At 38.2% G+C, this 23116-nt stretch overlaps 1 protein-coding gene across 1 annotated transcript in view; it reads left to right on the top strand.

Moving 5' to 3' along the window:
- The window catches only part of RSRC1 (arginine and serine rich coiled-coil 1), a 341170-nt gene that overhangs the window by 256238 nt on the left and 61816 nt on the right, over window positions 1-23116 (top strand). The window contains exon 7 of the mRNA XM_032805529.2: window positions 12455-12523. Within this exon, the coding sequence (XP_032661420.1) occupies window positions 12455-12523 (69 nt within the window). The remainder of the gene's footprint in view (window positions 1-12454; window positions 12524-23116) is intronic.

Genomic DNA, 23116 nt, shown 5'->3' with positions numbered 1-23116 from the left:
CTTTCAGCCTAGGATAGGTATCAGATAATTCTAAACAATAAAATGAAGAACCATTTATGGTATTGCATAGGAGTGTACATGTTAACTATTCATATTTTTGGACTAATGATTTTGTTAAATAACATGCATACTTTTTCTGTTGAAGAGCACATATATGTAACATTTGATTATTTTTTTTTATTCACTGATTTGAGGGAGGTGGATGCATAATAGATAATTTTGCTTGCCAATGTAGACTATTCAACAGAAAAGATTTCCATAAGCCTTGATAAATTTAATATAATACAGAAAAATGACACATAAATTAAATAAAACCATGGTTTATGCATGTATTTTTACATGTTTGTGAGCCAGCTTAATGTTTTATAGATGTGAAATGCTTATTTTTCATTTAAAATACAAACACCCAAACTTGACCATCTGAGAATTTTCAAATTAACATTGTGGGTTTTAAAACTATATTTAGATATCTCATTTTCTTGATGTCTATTTGAGTCTTTATCCCTCCTTTTTTCATTTATTGTCTCCTTCTGCACCACCCTATTAAGGCCCTAATCGTTTTCACAAACAAAACTATCATTTATGTCATTGGGAGTTACATGTGTGTATGGGCTAAGGACTTAGCCTTAATATATATCCAGGTTATTATAGGAATGCTAATACTTTGCACTTCCTGAGAATTACATTTTGTAAATGCTGTTCAAACACTAAATTATCTTTGCAACATTCACGTAAAGTGGTTAAGGGTTATAACACTTCTACTAAAAGTGTTAATATGTAACAAAATATGTGGCGTGCATGCACACAGACATATCAAATGTGTAGCATACGTATATATATATATTTCTTATAAAATATATAATGTGAGTGTGTGAGTATTCAGATGGTTGAGGATTTGAAGGAAGGAGGCATTTATGTTATGTAGAACAATGCTGCCGGGGATGGCTTATGTTTTATTACAGAGAACTATTCCAGTTGTAAATAAAACTTACATTGTAAAACTGCTAATTTGGTACAAAGCATGGTATAATTATGAATTGTAGATATTGTATGACTAAGTTATGTGTGATAGTAAAGTGACAGCCTTTCTGAGATTGATATTTAAAAAATTTATCCTTTTCTGTAATTAATCATCTACTTTACCTGTGAAGATAACAGCAATATTTAACCCCCCGCCCAACTTACTAGTATCAGTTCTTTCTACATCATAACAGTAGTATATTAAATCTAAATGAGCTACATCTACTTTCTTTATGGAACATTTTTCTAATACCCGTTAAATAAAAGAAACACATAGTCTTATTACAAGTGTGCTTTACTTTAGCATAATTTTATTACAACATACATTTTCTTAGCTGAAATAATTCATGGTACAAGTAGATCAAAAGGTTCCAGTTCAATTTCATACTTAAGGATTAGACAAATTCCAGATAATGAGTGCTTTGTCATCTGTCATGTCATTTGTTACATTCCGGTGGACAGACACAGTATTGGAAAGAGTGGAAGTAAATTATTCTTGTTGCGCCACCTAGTGAATCTTCGATGCTGCATGTGACATTTACATTCACTGACCTTTTTCACCTTTATGCTGATTGCTTCAAATGAAACACAGTGGAAGATGAATTAAAATAGCACACTGAGTTATGATAGTTTGTTACATTTTAATTTGTGTATTTTTGGATGCTGTAATTACAGATCAGTTTCTAAATATCAAAGTGTTCCCTATTAATATACCTATATATGTAGGCCTATTATATAACAATATAAATGGGGGGTGAGGGCGGGGGTGTCTTTTTCAAACTGCTATGAAGTTTCCTCTATTAATCCTTGGTTTAGGAGAGTGGGGGGAAATAGCTGTTTGTGTTTTCTTATAAATCATAAACAGTCAAAAATAATGGAATAGGAGGGAAATTTTTTTAGACGCTCACTTCAGAACTGAATAATCCTTAATGGAAAGAGTCCTATAGCCATAAACCACAGCAGTTGGTTCATTTTCTATATGTAATTTGTATGCATGTAATTTTTTGTAATTAGCAAGTGTAGTTGAAACTTTGTCTGTCACATTTGTTTTTAGTTCAGTTGTAGGTGGATTGGTTTAAAAAAGTCACCATTTTTAAAAAAATATATGAAGAGGATGGTTCTCTGCTGGTGTAAAGCGGAATTTGACTTAAATGCCTGTGTACACCAATGAAGAAACTGACCCACAGATTTAACTACACAGCTCTCATTTTGATGTTAACTGGAAGTCCTGCAACTAAATCTCAATGCAGCTGGAATAAACAGCAGTAATACCTTACTTTGATAATACTTTAACTCCTAAAGGATCTCTCTTATAGACTGTGTACAGTATAGGTATCACTTTTACCACCATTGATATGTAACCACCTACAGTATGGGAGGAAATGTGGTGGCCAGCAGTCCTACATAGCACTTCTTTTATGGGTAAAGAAAGAATTACTCTCTCATACCTTGAAAAAGGGAAAACAGAGGAACATAGAATGTAAGTACCTCAATTAGAATTTGGCCAGGAAACTTAGCATATCACTTAGTCTTGGTATCAAAGGCACATGTAAAGGAAAGAGGAAGTGGTGCTCCTGGCCCAACACCCTACAATCAGTTTTCAGGTCAGATCTTGCCAGGGCGGCTGGTTTGATGCTGTTCTGGTGACTCCAGCTAATGGCTCGAACATTTCCTGGTATCCCACTTTGGAGGCAAGGTTAAGTCATACTTGCACACCACCAGGTGGGCAATGATACTTATATAAAAGATACATTTATATACAGTACCTAGTTTTTAAACTATCTACAAGCAGGTGGATAATTCTTCTCTCATGTTTATAACATTAATACCATGTGCACAGACACAGTGTCTTCCCATAGCTGAAAAACAGATAATGAAAGCATAAGCAAATAATGTATACCAGAATGATCTTTGGCTGCACTATGAAAATATATTGAGATCACATTATAATTTTTACTACTTCTGTCTTTTGCCATCACTATTAATTCTGTGTTGTATTCTTATATTTAGTGCTACTGAAGTAGAGAATAATTCTATACTCACTATATTGTATTTTATTGTCATTGTACCTATTATGAGGCATATATCTTGTAGAACTAATTGTAGGATTAACAATTGTTCCTTGACACAGAATCTTTGTGAAATCATTGATAATTACCAATTTTATCTGGTCTCAAAGTGAGAAATGCTTACGTACTTTATGCTGTTTAGAAGATGTTTTGTTTGTAAAGGCCCCCCCCCTTTTTTTAAAACTGAAAACCTGCTTTCATGATTTGTTTGATCAGATGTAGTCTGGGAAGGGATTGTTCAACATTTCCTGTTTGCATAATATTCTGCAATAAAATAGCGTATTGTAATGCATATTGTTGATTTTTGCTGCAGGTTTCTGTAATTCTTCATGTTTAGCTACATACAGCATTGGGCTCTGTAGTGGCATCGCGTCTAATTATATTGTTAATATATTAGCAGGACTAAATAACTTAAGTAAAGAAGGAAACTTCTAATTTTTTAATTCATAGCATATTTTTGTCTTACAGATGAAAAAATTGTGCTTTAAGGAATTTGTTATTTTTAGTAGTTTATTTCAATACATGGCATTAAACCAGGAAAAACCTAACAGCAGCTGTTCTGAATGAGTTCTAATTTAAATATATGCTTAAAGACCTTTTACAAGCAGTTGTTTTATTGTTTTGGTTTTATTAGGAGTGAATATTCTGTTTCTTTAATATAGATTTGTCAGAAAGTCTGTTGACATTAATGTCTTGCAGGACAAAATACATAGTTCTAAAGATATCAGTCAAAAGGTCGGGCTGCTTCCATCCATTTATTCATTCCAAATATACACAATACATTCAGTTAGAAGTTCTATAAATCACCTCAAATATTTATTATTTGTTATTGCTTGCGTAAATCCTGGTTTTGCTGTTAGCTTGGTCATTTTCACATCACTCTTTATTGTTGTGCTTGGGGGTGCAACACACACTACAGTGTTGTCATGTATCTCTATTTTTGTTATAGAGAAGGACCTTTTTTTCCCTGCACATACTCTGTCAGGCCAATACTACTGCTATTTCACTCACTTGTAATTTGAGAGAACAGAACATGTTTGTTCATTAATAGGCTAATAAGATGTCCTACAGTAATATGTTTGGCACTGCACCCAGGAGAATAAATGCAACAGTAACATGATATGCCTGGTTTTCTTGTCTAGGGCAGGGTTTCTCAAACACTGGTCCATGGACTGGTACCGGTCCCTGAGATCTCCCTACCACAGATTAGGAAGGCTGCAAGGTCCAAGTAGCAACCACCTATTTACTTTTAGTAGAGAAGTGACCAGTGTTGGAGGAGGTTGGTTGCTTCAGTGACAAACACTTTTTTTGAGGTTGATGGATCTGAAATTTAGAAAAATAGAAGGGTAGGCAAAAATCCGGAGACTCAGTTAAAATTAGATCATCTTGATGTGTACTACTTAGGCTAAGGCAAGAAGGTGTCTGTGTTTGGAAACTTGTGCATGGTCATTTACTATAGAAAAAGGAGGATATCATGGTATTTATCTCAGAATATTATTCCACTGATAATAGCAGCTCTATTCCAAATTATATCTATACTGAGCTTCAAAAAAGTTATATTAGAGACAGAAATTCCTCCAAGCATTTAAAGAAATTCTATTCTAATATAATGGCCAAACTTTGAGCTGTTTTATGTTTGTCATTATATTGCAGTTAAACTATACAATCTTATATGCACAGCTTTTCTTCACTGTGAATTAAGAGTAATTAGTGGCTTACGTGTTGAAGGAGCAAGGGAAGAAAGCAAGTTTGCCTCTGTCTTTGGTACACCAGCTAATAGTAGAACTATATTTGTTTTGCTGTCCCTATACTGTATTTTCATTATCCATCTTTTTAAAATAATTGGAGGATTCATATCTATTCTGCAGGTAAATACTAGTGGGCAGTATGAATCTACCTGCAGGTAAATACTAGTGGGCAGTATGAATTTGCATTGTTTTTCAAAAGTGACATGGTTATTGAAATATTTTTGAGAGAGTTGACAATCATCACTGGTCCACTAATATCCTAAGACAGTGATAATAAATCCCTTCCCTCATGAATATACATTTTCATTAAACTTAGTGATACACTAATGAAATGGATGTTGTCAGATTAAACTTCATATATTTTTAAAAAATCCTTAGCTGTTCTGTGTTGTTTAAATTATTAGTATCAAAAGTTATTTTTAAAATGAACTTACATTTCACTATTTGTGCTTTTACTTTTTAGCATTGTACTGTACTTAGCACGAACAGTGAAAAATGACTCATCTCCCTTTTTTTATAATGTATTCAGTGTCTGGCTTCAAACAGTACAAGAAGATGATATTATTCCTTAATACTATTCCCGCTGAAATTTTAAAATACATAATAACTAGAGGCACCTTTCTGTGGATTTGGAACCTTATCAAGCTTGATTTTGTGCATTCTAAATTTTGGGTCTAAGCTAACACCTGATGGTGTGATTTTAATTGAAATTTCAAACATAAATTAGTTTGGACTGGGAGTCGGGAATCTTAGTTTAGTTTTTCAAAGCAGTCTAGCAGATTTAGACATCTTCCACTTTATTTTATTTTAAATTGCAGTTTATTTTAAGTGGCTTGTATGTTAAATCAGTGAAAGAATAAGGAGTATAATACAAACAATGCTTAGAATTTTCAGACCTGTATTCTTGTAATAATCCTGTTGAAATCAGTGGGATTCTTCACCTGGGTAAGGGATTACAAGATCATTCACTAATATTTTAAATAATTGATAAGAGTATATGGGTAGATTTAAACATGACTAATACATTTTAAAAGGGAACTGATTGTTTCTCCTCCCCCTACTTACTTAAATTCAGAGTTGGTACTTTTCCTGCAATAATCGGTTTGGTATTTTATTAAGAGAGATTTCAGTTCACCTTTATTTCACATTCTCTCTCTGGGTAAGGCCCTGATTGCACACAGACATCCCTATAACTGTGTGTAGCACCATTGAAATCAATAATCAGAGGCTTAATTAGTGTTTCTAAGGCACTCCATGATCCTCTGATGAAAAGTGAAAAGAATTAAGGACCCAATTCTGCCACCTTTACTCACAGGAGTAATCCTTAACTCTCGTGAATAATCCCATTGATATCAATGGGACTGTTTGTGTAAGGACTACTCATATTAGTAAAGATTACAGGACTGGCCTTTAGTGAACATGCACAATTCAGAAGTAGACCTAGTTTATGGGAAGAATGCTCTTGTGGTTAAGGAATAGGGGCTTGTCTTCACTGTGGTCTAAATCGTTGCTGCTGCGATTGATGCAGCTGGCATCAATTGAGCGGATCTAGTGAAGACGTGATAAATTAATGGGAGAGCACTCACCAGTCAACTTCAATACTCATCTCCCACACGAGGCTGAAGCTATGTCAACAGGAGAGCATCTGCTGTCAACATAGCATGGTATAGATACCGCTGTAAGTCCTTCAGAGCTATGTCGACTTAAGTTACGTATCTTGTGTAACTTAGATCAGCTTACCTAATTAGTGTAGATGAGGCATAGGAGTGGTAGTCGGGACATCAGTGACTCTTCCTGACTCTGACACAGTTTTCTGTTTTGATGTTGGGTAAATGACTTAATGTTATTGTGACTTCATTTCCCCATCTATATAACTGGGGGGCGGGAGGGGGAAAGGGGTAGTACCTTCATATCTCTGAGGGATGCTGTTAAGCTAATGGGCCTGATCCAGAACGCTTTGAAATCAATGGAAAGACTTCCATTGGTTTTAATGGTCTTTGGATAAGGCTTACTGTTTGTAAAGTGCTTTGAGGTTTCTGATTGTAAAGTACTACAGACAAAAGGGTATAATTGCTAGATATGAAATAGATATGCCATATTTTTATAATTAATTATGATCATCCCCATGTTTTTCACCATTAAGAAACTTGTTTCCTAGAAACAAAAGCTTTTCCATCCTGAGCTTCCAGATCCTGTCCAGCATTATTATAATTTTAATGAACTGATTTTTTCACACACTTTCAATTTCTCTTTCCTTTCATAGTGTCTCATGGTTTTGTGTACCTGTAACTAGGAAAATTAAAGATATAAGAGTGATTGTATTCTACCCACAGCTAGTCATTTCATATCTATACGCTGTTGGTACTCCGAAGTATAAGATCAGCAGCACTGCATTTAAAAAATAAAAAAAATTAACTAGTGTCCATGAGACACACACTATGGAGATGAAGGGGATGCTTGAAAAAAAGGGAGGAATGCAATGGAAGGGTAATCAGAGGATTGTTAGGACTACTGTAGTGTAGATTAAAAATCCTATGAAAAAATATTCACTTTTAAAATATGAAGCAGTATTTGAACAGTTTGTATAACCTGCTTCACGACTTTTGAAATAGGCATAGGCCCTACTGCTTCAGAAATGGGTGTGCTGTATAAAAAAAAATGTAAATATGTTTAAGCAATTTTCTAAAGAATATTAATCATTTTGAATGAAAATAGACATACCATATACATCCAGGAGTGTTTGTTTAGCAAAACTGCTGGATGTACGTGGCATACCATTCATCAGTGACTTAGATTGTCAAAGATTTTGTAACCATTTATTTTAGAAATTTTTTTATGGAACGAATAAAGCTTTTGAAGCTTCAGACCTCAGAGAGAGGGGGAAATACAATTTTTTTTCTGGAGGACTGAGCTTGTAAAAGAGAGAATGATTGGGGTTAATTGAACCTGTCAAGGGAAAGGAGAGTAAGGAGGAAATCTAGGAAAATATGTGATCAAAAGTATGAAGACAAAGTAGGGTAACTATGTGCTCAAACCTTTCAGTGATTCTGAAAGCATAAACCCCAGCAACTGTGAAATATCAGAGGAGCTGGCCAAGCAAGGACTAATAGGCCAAATCTTCTGTTGATTTAAATCAATATCACTCCATTGGAATCAGCTCTTAAATATGGAGTCAATGGAGCTGTGCTGATTTACACTAGCTGATTTACACTAGGATCTGACCTAGTGTTTATTCATAACTCCCACCTCACTGCTTTTCATTTCCAGTATTTTATCTCTGACGTCTTAGCACATCTCATTTCATCTCAATAATAAAGTGCAATTTATAGATGCACACATATATTCAAAGAACTCTATTTAAATGTTGTTTAAGAAAAATAGGTGAGGGGGCCCACAGCTAATTCACGTGAAATGTTCTAATATTCTTTCCCTCAAATAAAAGTATTTCAGAAAGGTCTTGATTTTGCTTCTATTTCCAATTTGTTTATGTATAAACACCAGCCCCACCGTGTGGCTGGTATCATGGAAGATCGCTGCTGGCCACTCTCCCCACTCCCGCGTGGCTGGTAGCAGGGAAGATCCCAGCTAGCCAAACGTGAAAAAACTCAGCGCCAATCACCCCCCACTCCTCCTCCCCCTGCTTGGCTAAATGCAGGGAAGGATTTCTTTTAAGCCACAGGCAAACAGCCCAACCATCTCTGTCCCCTTAATGAAATCCTCATATTTCAACCAGGTTACCATGAACGATATCAGTCTCCTGAGGATAACACAGCGAGATAAAGAACGGATGTTGCTTGAATGCCAGCAAACACCGGGACCATACGCAGCTAGACTTTGTCATGCAATGATACCAGATTACTTGCTACATAAATGACGTGGTCAAGTGTTCTACCGTGGAGGTCAGAATAAGGCTGCCCTGCCCAGAAACCTTCTGATAAGACTTTTGGAGTACCTCCAGGAGAGCTTCATGGAGATGTCCCTGGAGGATTTCCGCTCCATACCCAGACATGTTAACAAACTTCTCCAGTAACTGTACAGGCTGCGAATGCATCCCAAGTCCTCAGGGCAAATTAATCATTAAAAAATGCTTACTTTTAAAGCATGTTTTATTTTTACAAAGGTACACTCACCAGAGGTCCCTTCCATGGCTTCATTGTCTGGGATAGTGGCTTGGGAAGGCTGGGAGGGTACTTCTGTCAGGCTGACAAAAAGCTCATGGCTGTTGGGGAGAATGGAGTGCTGTGTGCTCTCTGCAAGCTCGTCCTCCTCTTCCTACTCCTCATCTTCCCTGTCCACAGAAGCCAGTGCAGAGCCAAGATCCTCCACCCTCAGAAGTTATGGCACAGGTGAGTGGTGCGGACCCCCTAGAATGCATGCAGCTCAGCGTAGAAGCGACATGTTTGCGGCCTGCCCCAGACCTTCCGTTGGTTCTGATAGGCTTGTCTGAGCTCCTTAACTTTCCACAGCACTGTACTGAGTCCCTGCTGTGGCCTCTCTCCATCATGGCCTTGGAAATTTTTTCAAATGTTTTTTCATTTCGTCTTGGGAACGGAGTTCTGTTAGCTCGGAATCCTCTCCCCATATAGCGACAGATCCAGTACCTCCCATGCGGTCCATGCTGGAGCTCTTTGATTCTCAGACTGCATAGTTACCTGTGCTGATCAGCTCTCCACGCTGGGCAAACAGGAAATGAAATTCAAAAGTTCGCAGGGCTTTTCCTGTCTACCTGGCCAGTGCATCCGTCTCCAGATTGTTGTCCAGAGCGGTCACAATGGTGCACTGTGGGATAGCCCCCAGAGGCCAATACTGTCGAATTGCGGCCACACTAACCCTATTCCAAAATGGCAATACTGATTTGAACTCTACTCCCCTCGTCGGGGAGGAATACAGATATCGGTCATAAGAGCCCTTTATAGCGATATAAAGGGCTTCATTGTGTGGACGGGTGCAGGGTTCATTCGGTTTAACGCTGCTAAATTCGGTATGTAGACCAGACCTTAGAGAGTATCCTTAGTGCCTTCAGAGAGAGACCTGTAGAATGTGCACCCAAGGTGACTGGGTGGCAGAGAAAAAGGTGGCAGGAGTACTGTAAGACTGGCAATTAAATAACAAACTGAAAGGAAAAGTGTATGCTGCATGTGTCTGTCCCTGTCTGCTGTACAGTTTGACAACAGTGGGTCTTGTAGAGATGGAAGGCAAGAACATACAGGTAATAGAAAACAACGTACTGAGGAAAATGGAAGGCCAGTGAAGGGTAGGTTGAGTGTCCCTGGAAGAAATGAAGGGGAAGATGAACTTGGGACTCTAAGTGATAGATGAGCTGGAGAGTGCATGTTTGAGGTGGGCTGGACATGTGAGAAGATGGGAGAAGAACGACAAGTAAAGAAAACATGATGGGGGAGGGGAGGCAAGAAAGGACATGGGAGACAGAGGGTACAATGGAAACACTCAAGAAAAGTTTGAATAGAAAAGGACTGAAATGCCAAGATCTGTAAACCCATGCCATGGACTGAAAGGAATGACAAAGAACCATGGGCACATTGGACCCCATGTAAATGAGAAAAGGAGTCAAGAAGTTGAAGTGAAGTTCAATACATGTCGACTAATACAGAATTTAAATGTTTGAGCGATCCTCAAAGCAACACACAGGCTTTAGCAACTGCTATTGATTGTGTAACTTCATAGACCTCTGTGACTGTTAAGGGCTAAGTGAAATGATTGTTGATGAGTATTTTAGGATATATGACTATGCTTATAATACTTACTAAGCTGTAACATTGTCCATGTAATCAGCCAAGACTGTAAAGGAAACTTCTATATCTGTTAAATGACATTTTTAAAAAACCGTGCTTGCAACCATGTATAGTTAGAAAGCTTGAAAATTGACAGTGTAAAGTTAATTTTGCTAAAATGCATATTTTGCTATGATATAGTAAACTGTTGCAGTTTCTTTAAGCTTTTTTTCCTCAGATAACCATTTTTTAAAAAATCCAATGAATTGGATCAGTAAGGAAGAACAAACTAGCATAGTGGAATAGATAAATCAAATTTAGGCATGGTAGTTTATTGAATCTAAATTGTGCCCGGTTGGCCCAAGAGGTATATAAGCAATCCATCTTGTGCTGATAATGGAGGTTCTTGAAATCCACCTGATGTTTGCATTATTAAATTTCAGTCTAATGAGCTCTGCTAATACATATTGAAGATGGTTGTAAGGAGTAGAATGTGAATCTGAGCGGGATAATTTGAAAGAAACATAAGCTGAGCATTTTACATGACTCAAGGGGTATAGCTACAATTACACATATAACCAAAATTGAATTTAAATAGAATTTCTATTATCTGTGTCCTTCTACCAGAGAAAATAAAGTGTAAATGAAGTAAAAGTCTTTAGCGTTGCTAGTGGTTTGTTTTTATTATCTAATTTAATAGATTCTTGCAATGATATTCACTAGCAGAAAAGTTTTAATATTTCATTACTTTAAATGTAGTCTAAGTGTGTATAAAAGCTTGTAAATGGAAACGTCTGTGTAATTGCTTTTATCATTTCATAACACTAGTATTTAAGTTGTGTATATTTTTAAGAATATGTAGCAGACTGTGAAGATACATCAGACTTTGAAAAAGATAATCTTGTGGCATTCATTTTCTGCATACCCACTTCTTAAGCTGAACGTTTATATTAGTAAATTATAGGTTGATTCAGTAGGTAATAGAAATAGTACCTGAAAAACTGAATAAAATGAATATTGTTCTATACCACAGTTTACAGTAGCTTTATTGTATAGGAAGGTCTGATCTGAAGTCTTATTCTTGTTATTTGGGTTCCTTTTCTTTTGATAAGGCGGTACTTTTAAAAACTTAATATTTCATCAAGTATAATGCTATTAGAGACTTATTCTCACTTAGTTCACTCATCAGGCAGTGAGATGGCAATAAAAGAGAATGGCTCCTTTGAGACATTAATGCTTTGGAATAAATGATGTGCTAGAACAGAAATTTAATTAATTTACAGAGTATATTGATAGTCCCTTGTTACTGTGCTGTATATTTTTAATCTTCTTTAACATCTGTAGTAAAGTGTTTGAAAACCCCTGCAGTTGAGCAACTAGTAGATAATTAAGTAATAAGGAAAGAGGCTTATAGAGGGGAAAAGGCTCTTTTTAGAGAATGCTATCATAACATGAATAAAGTACTGCTGCTGTGATTTGCAATGAAAAAAATATACTACCTAATTTGATACTGTGACATAGATAGTCCAGACATCCTATATTTGAAATCTTACATACAATCTGAATATTGGAAATATGGCTTTTCCTTCCAAAGAAATTGTAATTTACTACTATATTAGTAAATTGGTTTGTGTTTTTTTTAATATTCTGCCACTTTGTCATTTCCTTTCACCTTACAAATTGTCAGTTATGATACTGGTTAACAGTACTGATCTTAATAAAAAAAAAATTAAAGGCCAAATTCTGCTTCAAATGCACATTGACTTTAATGGGAGCTGCAGAAATTAATCTGAAAGTGAACTTCAGCCCTCAGGAGGGTTCTGTTTTATTATACAAATGTAATTAAAACAAGTATAAATAACTCATATGTATTTTTTATTTTTAGCAAAAGCAGATGAAGCATTGAAAGCTAAAGAAAGAAGTGAAGAAGAAGCGAAAAAGATAAAGGAAGAAGGTAATGTAGTTTTTTATTTATCAGCAAGATAAACAGTTTTTATTAAACTGGCAATAATAATTCCATAAGGAACAGGTTCCTTGGGGGTTCTCATATTTTCTCTAGGGTTGGACCGCATCTTAATAGGGGGTATGTCATGGTCAGTCGACCTCCAATTCAGTCACACAGACCACCTCCACCTCTCAATAACAACCACACAATATTCCTGTGGCAACTACAGAAATGGCAGGAAATTATTTAATGGTTTTTTTGAAGCTGTCTTTTAAAACAACTTGGTATTTGGTAACAAGTAGAAGAGCTAATACCATGTGACCAGCCAGCTCTGTGAGGCAGCGACCACAGTTAGCGAAATGATTGCAGTCAATTAACATAAAACAGTAACATTGTTTATCTCAGAATATATTGTATGACTAACATAAGATGTCCAATAATTAGTCCAGTTTACTTGTGCAGTTACTCTGTACTATGTCATGATACCAATCACTCCAACTCAGTGGTAGCTCTGTGCACTTTCAGGCTGAAGGCCTTTATCCAGTGGTAGACTACCAATGGGAATTTTGTACAAGGTTTGCAGGATCAGGTTCAAAAGAAATGTACTTCGATTGTGTCTCTTTCCATTATTTGGTGATACATCTTCAAGTTCTGTGACAAAGCCAACCTGAACTTATATAAAGGAACCTTAAATGGTATTCCACACTTCTACTTTGATGGGGTATCCCCATTTCTCAGAAAAAATTATTAGCAAAAAGCTTTCTCCTGTGGTTCCAATTAAAATGAGGTACTAAAAGTAATATATGCAGCAGATATTTTATGTTGGTTTAAGTATAAAATATATACTAAAGGGTTTTACTTTTCTGAAACTGTCAGCTTATTTGTTTTTGACATATCACTTATCTTGGAACCTGATCCTCAAGTTTTGAAAGATGCTGCTGTTTAAGAAATTATTATTTTTAAAAAATTAAAGCGTCAGTATATACTTTTTCCTGGATGTTTTATTATTATTTTCCTATACCATATGGGTGACTTCTGAGTTGTGACAGATTTTTGACTATACACAGTATATTTTAATTAGATTTCAGGGTGGATATCTGATCTAAGGGTGAGTGTGTGTGTGTATATACATATATGTACATACATATATATTTTCCTAGGTTAGCCTTTGATCATCTTGTGCCCCCTGCAAATGATAATCTGGTGCCTACATATAGATAGTATTCTAGTTGCCAAAGGGGTTGTGTTTGAGACAGATTGTCCTAGAATCAGTGATATACACAGGCTGAAAACTTGGGATAAGAGATCCTCTCAGTGAAGGATTAGAATGTGGTTAGCTCACAGTGAGGTATAGTAGCAAGGCTCTGGCAAAGAACTGTTGTAAGGCACTGGCATTGATACTATAGCTAATCTGAAAAGAAATAAAGGGAAGGAAGAATTGGATTAGGAAAGGGTTGAATGTGGAGTTTGGGGAGGAGGCTGGGATCAGATAAACAAGGAGTCCAGTGGCACCTTAAAAACTAACAGATTTATTTGGGCATAAGCTTTCATGGGTAAAAAACCCACTTCTTCAGATGCATGGAGTGAAAATTACAGATGCAGGCATTATTATACTGACACATAAAGAGAAGGGAGTTACCTTACAAGTGGAGAACCAGTGAAGATAGGGCCAAGTCAATCAGGGTGGATGTAGTACACTCCCAATAATTGAGGAGGAGGTGTCAATTCTGGGAGAGCTAAAGTTGCTTTTGTACTGAGCCACCCATTCCCAGTCCCCATTCAAAACTACAATACCCACTTGGAGAATTGAGGAAACAGATTGCCAGAGTGAGACAGTACCCAGAAGTCACCTACTACAGGACAGGCCAAACAAGGAAAATAACAGAACCCCACTGGCCATCACATACAGCCCCCAGATAAAACCTCTCTAGCACATCATCAGTGATCTACAACCTGTCCTGGAAAATGATCCCTCACTCTCGCAGACCTTGGGAGGCAGGCCAGTCCTCACTTACAGACAGCCCCCAAACCTGAAGCAAATACTCACCAGCAACTACACACCACACCACAGAAACACTACAGGAACCAATCCTAGTAACAAACCTCATTGTCTACTCTGTCCCCATATCTACTTTAACAACACCGTCAGAGAATCCAACTACATCAGCCACACCATCAGGGGCTCATTCACCTGCACATCTACTAATGTAATATATGCCATCATGTGCCAGCAGTGCCCCTCTGCAATGTACATTGGCCAAATGGGACAGTCTCTACGTAAAATAATAAATGGACACAAATTGGACATCAGGAATGATAACATACAAAAGCCAGTAGAACACTTCAGTCTTCCTGGACATTCTATAACAGATTTAAAAGTAGCCATATTTGAACAAAAAAGCTTCAGAAACAGACTTCAAAGAGAACCTGCAGCACTAATATCCATTTGCAAATTAAAGACCATTAATTTGGACTTGAATAGTCTTTAAGGTGCCACCAGATTCCTTGTTGTTTTTGTGGATGCAGACTAACATGGCTACCCCCGGATACTTGGGATCAGAGAGTGACTAGAGGAGTGGGAACTCCTGTCTAATCAATATCAACAATAGAAGCTTTTGTGGACTGAACTGCACAAATGGTGAATTATACATCCTAACTTTACTAGCCGTAGACAAGTCCTGTCTATCTTGACTCATCTCCAAATGCTTCAATTCTTATCCTTCCATCTCCCAGGCTCAGTTTACTCTGACTTCCCTCTTCATGCTCCCATACCCAGTCTCTTTCTAAGGGTATGGCTACACTTACAGCTGTACAGCGCTGGGAGTTACAGCTGTCTTCGTACAGCTGTGTAGGGAAAGCGCTGCAGTGTGGCCACACTGACAGCTACCAGCACTGCAGTGTGACCACATTTGCAGCATTTGCAGTGCTGTTGGGAGTGGTGCATTGTGGGCAGCTATCCCAGCATTCAAGTGGCTGCAACATGCTTTTCAAAAGAGGGGGGCAGGGTGGAGTGTCACAGGAAGCATTGGGGAGACAGAGAGAATGGATTTTTGGAGCTGACACTGTTGTCAGCTCCCTGCCTTGCAAGTTCTAAGGACTGGAAGATACACAGCACCTACCTTCAATCATTTTAAAAGTTTTGACCCCTTCTCCCACCCCTCTCTTATTCACTAAATGCAAATTATGCACTCCTAAATAGCCTTCAGACCACATAAGCAGCTGCTCAACACAGACCCCCGCCCCCCCTGCCGTGTGGCTTCTCTCCTCAAGCAAACAGCTGTGAACATTCCAAAGCAATTCCCCTGCCTGCCTCCGCTCGCTGGCTCGAGCAAACAGGAGCTGTGTTTGTTTTTTAGATAAGCAGCTCCGGGGTGCCCGGAGTTCAGCCACTCTTCCTGTTTGTTGTGAACAGGCATTCTGGGATACCTCCTAATACCCTGGAGGCCAATTATAGTGCTTTTGGGGGCCTCACTTGACGAGCAGCGCTGCATCACCAGCGCTGCAATCGTTATACCCCAAGCAGACCAGGTGTACAGCCAGCGCTGCAGCCAGAGAGTTGCAGCGCTGGATGTGCCTTGCAGGTGTGGACAGTTACTAAGTTGTAGCGCTGTAAACCCACCACCAGCGCTCAACTCTCCAATGTACCCATGGCCTAAATGCAGTCTCACCTGCCTTTTTTAATGTCACCCACACCCACCCTTTCCACATTGTCTCCTCTGCTGAAGTCATTGTGCACTCCCTGGTTTTTCTCTAGTTTTGATTTTTGTAACGACCTCTTCTCTGCTTCTTTTCATCTCTTTCCCCCACTCCAGTCTATCTAAAATGTCACTGCTAAATTCATCTTCTTCTCCTGTCACTACAAGCACATTTAAAACCCCTCCTTGACTCCATTAATTTTCTTCCTTTCTTTTAGCACATCAAATTAAAGCTCTTTGTCTTTCCCTTAAAGCCCCTAGAAACTTCTGCTCCCATTTACCTCTCTGTTCTTATCTCCTATAAGAAACTGGAGACTGTTCCTAGAAAGGGAACAGCACGATAGAAGGTGTGAAGTGGAGAGTATGAAAGAGAGGAGGCGAGCATAAACTTCTTGGTTTAATGATCTGTTTGGAATTTTTTTTAATGTAAAATGAATGCTAAGCTTTTTTCACTTCAAAGTGTACTGAGCACTCATTACATCTGACGGAAATCTTTTTCTTTTATGTTAATTTTCTAATTATTTTATCCAGATACACTGTGTGAGCTTGTTATAAAAGTAGCACATCTACTCTCCCAATATTTCAATATAGCTAATACTCATTGTATCCAAATGAGATGAAGCTAAGGATATAGCCAATAAAAGGTATCACCACCTCTATATCAGCACATTCAGCCACTTTTGAAGTGAGTAACACTAATGCCTCCTCCAGCCTTTCCAGTGCTCAACTGTGTTTGGTAGGCATCTGGGCACATGTTTTTGTTTTTTTGGTTTTTTTTTTAGTTTTGCTTTACTTGAAATATCTAAATTGGGGGCATTTTAAAAGTGTTTTAAGTGAAAGTAAAACTTGATAACTCAACAGTGCTTCATGGACAACCAAACTTCAAAGCAGAATACTGCCGCCTCCTGCTTGGCCTTGCAGCTCAACAGTACACTGCAGGTGGCTGAACCACTTTGAAGTCTATGGTTTTTATTTAAGCGATGTATTAAACTCTCAGTGTGGCATGTTAAATAGATACTTAGATGTGAACATGCAGACTGGCTGTCTGCAGAACATTGATAAACCAGGAAGCTGAGCAAGTGTTTCTGCTAGGAATGTTAACATTTCACACCCACTTTGCACTGGTATAAATGGGCATGTGAGGTGCAGAACAATGGAGGATCAGGTCTTGTGACTTTTGTGTTTTTTATTGTATATAATAAAAAGAATTTAAAATCCTATGAGAATAAAAAGATTGCTCAGTATTTTGATCTGAAGGCAGTGAAGAGCAAAACATTGTAAACAATGTGACTTTACGTAAATAATGGCCAATACTAATGCATGGGCTAGACTTGGACAACTATCTGTGATGACTTTCAATGGGAGGTAGACACCTAAGTGCCATATATGCCTTTGAAAGTCTCCCCTTGAGAAAATGTCACTTTTTAAATTTCTGAAATAAATAGATTTAATAGATCACCATGTGAGATTCTGGGTAGATTAAAAAGTGTTGATTTTAACCTATAAAACCCCAATTGGCCCAAGCCCAACCTACCTGAGAAATTGCCTCTATCCCCAACATATATTGCCAGAATTGCGGTCAGCAGAGACAGTGATGCTAGATCTCCCTTGATTTAATAGAGCAAAAGCGGCTGGCAGAGTATTTTTCATAAGGGCCCTGTAACTCTGGAATGTCCTTCCTCCATGGCATAGAATAGCCCAGCTTTGATGAGATTCAGGGTACCCTGCAGGGTCCATTTATTTTTTCTGGCATTTGACGAGAGTAGGGTGGATTGAGGTATTACCCAATGTATGGGGCCGTAGTAATCTGGAAACACTAAATTAGTAGAAGAAAGTTTTCAAAATTTTGCCTTGCAGTTGGCATTCTTGTGGTAATATAAGTCTCTGCCATGTGCCAGCTCAAGTTCAAGTAATCTCTCTTCCTCTCATGCAAGGTGAGACTGAAAACCTCTTTGAAACTTTTCTCGTGATGATTCAAGTGTAGAGTCGATGAGACCCTGGGGGTAGATGAATCTAGCTTTGACCAGGACGTTGGTTGGACACTATAGTTTTAGTAAAGTAGGAGCAATCCTTTCAGCTCCTATAGTGGCTTGGAGAAGACTCAGATGCAGAAGAAATAGATAACTTTTTCTACCTTCTTCATCAGCAGTCATTAAAAGACTAAGAGCCAAGCTGGTTAAAAAAAAAAAAAAAATGATTTCCTCCAGTTAGGTTCCTGAAACCATATTTAGGTGCCTGAGTAAGTAGCCTGATATTCAAAAGGTCTGAAAACCCAGCAGTTCCTTCTATAGTTAATGGGAACTGTTGTGTGCACTCAGAAATTTTGAATATCAGGCCACTTATTTAGGTACTTAAACATGGATTTTGGAGTCTAAAGTTAAACACTCATTTTTAAAAGCATGGTCCCAGTAAAGTCCAAATCAACAACCTGTTGCTACTAAGAAAAGGATGGCTAAACAGTACTCTTTATAGAAACAACAACCATAAGAGCAGGTGTTATGCACAGTGCTCTGTTAACAAATAGGATTTGTGTTTGAAATTCCTGCTCAGTGCTTTGAATATTTACCTTTTGGTGAACTGTATCTACACTGCTGCTGTTATATACTTCATTTGTTACACTACAACATTCTTGAAAATGAAGAAAGAATATCACAGTTCCAGATGATTTATATAACCAGCCACCTGGACTGCTCTATGGTTGATCCTGAACTGAGGATAGATGAGCAACAGTGTACAGTCATGCAGGCGTATTACCAGAGAAGAGCTAGAATGTGTCATACTGAACTGTATATTTCCATTAGTCTGGCTAAATTAACGTAATGCTTTATTTAGAATTCTCGTATGGGCTATATAGTGATACTTTTTATCTACCTGTAATCATATTGCCCTGGGGATAATGCTTTAGTAAACATCTGATTTTTCTGGAAAGAGTATTCCTTCCAAATCCTCCAAAGTTAAGTTACACACCTTGCTGGGTTAAAGTTTTATGTAGATTCAAAGGAAGCTTCCCATAAGACCAGTTTCCGTAGCAAACACTGCATTATGTTCAATGATTTTAGACAGTCATCTTCAAGAACTGAATTGATTGAATTCACCTGATGATATTAGTGAATGAGAAATTAATACATCTTGCCCAACATTCAGAAGTTCTGAAACAACTTTAGAATCAGTTCTACGTTGGAATCTCTTCAGAGATGAAAGAAATACTTAGGAAAATATCTTTACTGCCTCAAGTTTGGCTTTCATGTTTTTGTGATTTTCTCCATCATAAGAGGGTAGTTTTTTATGCACAAGATCATTATTTCAAGAAATCCAGACTTTTGACTGAGCAGTAGGTCTTCCAATCCACATAAGCTCAGAATCCTACTAGTTCCAGCATCAGCTACAGCAGCCATTAAAGTTTTCAACAGATTTTAAAGTATGATGCAAAATTGCAGTCTTCTCTTTTTTTATCCCCCTTCAGTGAGAGGCTTGTATTGGATTAGGTTGCAACATATTGGTTGCTATCTTGTTTGCCAGAATCTCAGCATTCATCTTTTTAAAAAAAGTCCCTGGGACTTATGATGGCATCAGTTACTCTGACTCTGCAGAGATTCTGAAACGATAGAAGGTGTGAAATGTCTCTAACATGGTAACTCAGGGCTTGTCTATATGGGGACACTCAGAGAAATTCATTCAAATTAGCTAACGGTGTGAATTTAAAGCACATTAGTTAAACTGCATTAAACCCCTTTGTGAACACTCTCATTCAGATGATCAGTGATGATGATTTAAATGTCAGCATTGTTAAGTATTTCATTTATGAACAAATCATGTAAGAAAGGAGTAGGATGATGATTTACACAATTTGCTGAGAGAATATTTCATTTTGATGCCATGAGTGGGTGGCATTTTAGAGATAACAAACCATTTCCACACATACCCTCCAATCTAATTCATGGAGCCAAAAAGCCTGAGGGGAAGAGCAGAGCCCACCTCAGGGGGCATCTGAACCCCAAGAAACAGGAGACAATCTGTAGAGCCAGGAAGGACATCCAAGCCTTCCACACATAGCGAGGGCTTGACTGGCTCTGGTAGTGTGTGAATGGCCAGATGGCTTTCTCTCTGGATCTATTGGCTGTGGATCCTCACTTTAATAGACATTGTCTATTTGACTCTTCAGACTTTACTGTATTATCATCACTCAGGTCAGGTTTTCTTTGCAGTCATGAGAGAGGGATATATATATTTTTTATATAGAGAGCTTAGATTCTGGTGTCAAATAATTGAGAGACTGGGGGTCCTATATATGTTTCTATGCCTTGCCCAAGAATGTATCTGAATTATACTAAGGGGGAGCAAAGCTTGATGAGTCCAACAGAGCATATGTGATCATATTTTAAACATCAGCACAGTCTTTGAGTAGCATCTATTTTTTGTGTCTAGTAGGAAGAGTTTGGGAAAGTATCACTACTTTATTTTTTTTTCAAGTTCATCCCTTTCTACAATACAGAGTTTAAAAACTTCTGCTGCTTAAAGAAACTGGAAAAGTAGTTTAGGGTATTTTGATGTACACAAGAAAGTCATGAAGAGTCAGAACGTTCCTGGGTGTTAAGATGCTATGTTTTAATTAAAGGAAACACTTTAGGTATATTACAGAGTTGAGTTGTTCAGATCCTAAATCAAGGAGATTAGTGTGGTCTGTGTTCAGTATCTAGTTAAATCAAAGCTAGCTTCGGTGTCTACATGTGTTGCAATCATACCCTCCCAGGTGCACTGTAGACGTACCCAGTTAATTTAAACGGGAGTTACTCCTGGTTTACACTGGTTTAACTGAGACCAGAATTAAGCTCTCAGACTCCACATGGAAATACATTTAAGTGAACAAAAGGGGTGATTTACAATCCAGCTTCCCCAGATGACCAGAATCTGAAGACTTAGTAGGATTAGTCAAAAAGTTTGGATGTTACGGGAAGGTGTGATAGTATTTGTAGGCATAGGATGGGTCCAGGGAGTTTTATTTTAGGAGAGGGAATGTAGTAGCCTGCCTGAAAGGATCCACATATTTGGATGGGGATATGGGCGGTGGGGAGGGAGGACTGGATAACAGAAGGAGCAAGAGAAGTCAGGAGTTGGCAGGGGATATGGGATTTGGTGAAAGGTTAGCAGCAGAGACACTACAGAGGCAGTGGCACGTTAGGAGAAGGAAAGAGTAGCTAGAAGAGAGGAGAAGGGGAGTTATCTCTAGATGATATTGGTTTTCTTCTTGAAAGAATTGTTTGAGGTCCTGTTCTGAGAGGGAGGACATGTGGAGGTGATAGAGATGGTTTGTGAAGGAATCAAGAAGTGTCGGTAGTTATTGTAGACAACTGAGTTGATCAGAGAGAGGTAATGTTGTGTTGCAAGAAAGGTAATTAAATAAAAAGCAGAGAGAACGAATCAGCATCAGAAATGTGTAGCATGTCTCAACTTTTTTCATAGATGCTCAGCCACATGAGAGCAAGAGTAGAACAAATGGACATACTCCTTCCTTCAAAAATAAATAAATAAATAAATAAAACCTCACCACAAAAATCGGTTTTTGAACTACTTTTTAACTTGTGAATCTTTGCAGGAAGAAATCAAACTGTGTCAGCTCCAAAATGTGGAGTCCTCTTATGTAGGTTCGTAAATCAGAATCAGTGTCAGAGCAATGTCTCTTGCCTTTCTGTGGCTGAAAAGGACACAGGCTGATCAGGAAAGGAGCCAGTCGGCTGCAGCCTGTCAAGCAGGAGGGAACCGATGCAGCTCTAATGCAAACAGGAGCATCCAAGATGGCATTGCACCACAGCCATGAATTGAGGTGTGTCCTTCACAAAATATGGGGCCAGGGGCCCTGGATTTCACACACCCCAAAGGGAAGCCTTGAGTAGCTGTAGAGGGTACCATAAAGTGACCTTTAGGAAAAATTGGAGATAGATTTTTCACTTTGTGGGTCAGTTTACATTTCCAAGACTATCTTCAGAAGGGAAAATGAAGATGATACCTAACATTTTTAGGTAGAGACGGATTCACAGCTGCAGGCTCAGTGAGCCCCAGAAGGTCATCTCTGGTGATGATTTGGTCCATACTTTTTCAAATATGTTTTTTATATCTTCATTAATTTCTATATGTTTTCTGTTGTCTTATTGTGACTGTATACTAGCAAACTGACACAAAAAGGAAGCTTACAAGAAGTGGAAACTTGGACAGATGACTAGGAAGGAGTATAAAAATATCGCTCAAGCATGCAGGATTGTAATCAAGAAGGCCAAAACTAACAAGGGATGTGAAGGGTACAAGAAGGGTTTCTACACACATGTTAGCAACAATAAAAAGTTCAGGGAAAGTGTGGGACACCCTTAATGAATGGGGGAGGCAACCTAGTGACAGGTGATGTGGAAAAAGCTGAAATACTCAATGCTTTTTTTTTCCTCGGTCTTTACAGACAAGGTCAGCTCCCACACTGCTGTCCTGGGCAACACAGTATGGGGAGGAGGTGAGCAGCCCTCAGTGGTGAAAGAACAAGTTGAGGACTATTTAGGACAGCTGGACATGCACAAGTCCATGGGTCTAGCTCTAATGCATCTAATGCTGAGAGAATTGGTTGAAGTGATTGCAGAGCTATTGGCTATCATCTTTGAAAACTCGTGGGATTGAGGAGGGGGGGACCCGGACAACTGGAAAAAGGCAAATATAGTGCCCATCTTTAAAAAAGGGAAGAAGGAGAACCTGGGGAACTACAGACTGGTCAGCCTCACCTCAGTCCCTGGAAAAATCATGGAACAGGTCTTCAAGGAAACCATTTGAGTCAGCAGTATGCCCTTGTTGCTAAGAAGCCAAATGGCATATTGGGCTGCATTAGTAGGAGCATTGCTAGCAGATCAAGGAAGTGATTATTTCCCCTGTA

Source organism: Chelonoidis abingdonii, chromosome 8 (assembly GCF_003597395.2).
Source record: "Chelonoidis abingdonii isolate Lonesome George chromosome 8, CheloAbing_2.0, whole genome shotgun sequence".
Lineage (NCBI taxonomy): Eukaryota > Metazoa > Chordata > Testudines > Testudinidae > Chelonoidis > Chelonoidis abingdonii.
The sequence above is the reverse complement of the archived record's forward strand: the minus strand, read 5'-3'. Positions and strand labels throughout refer to the sequence as shown.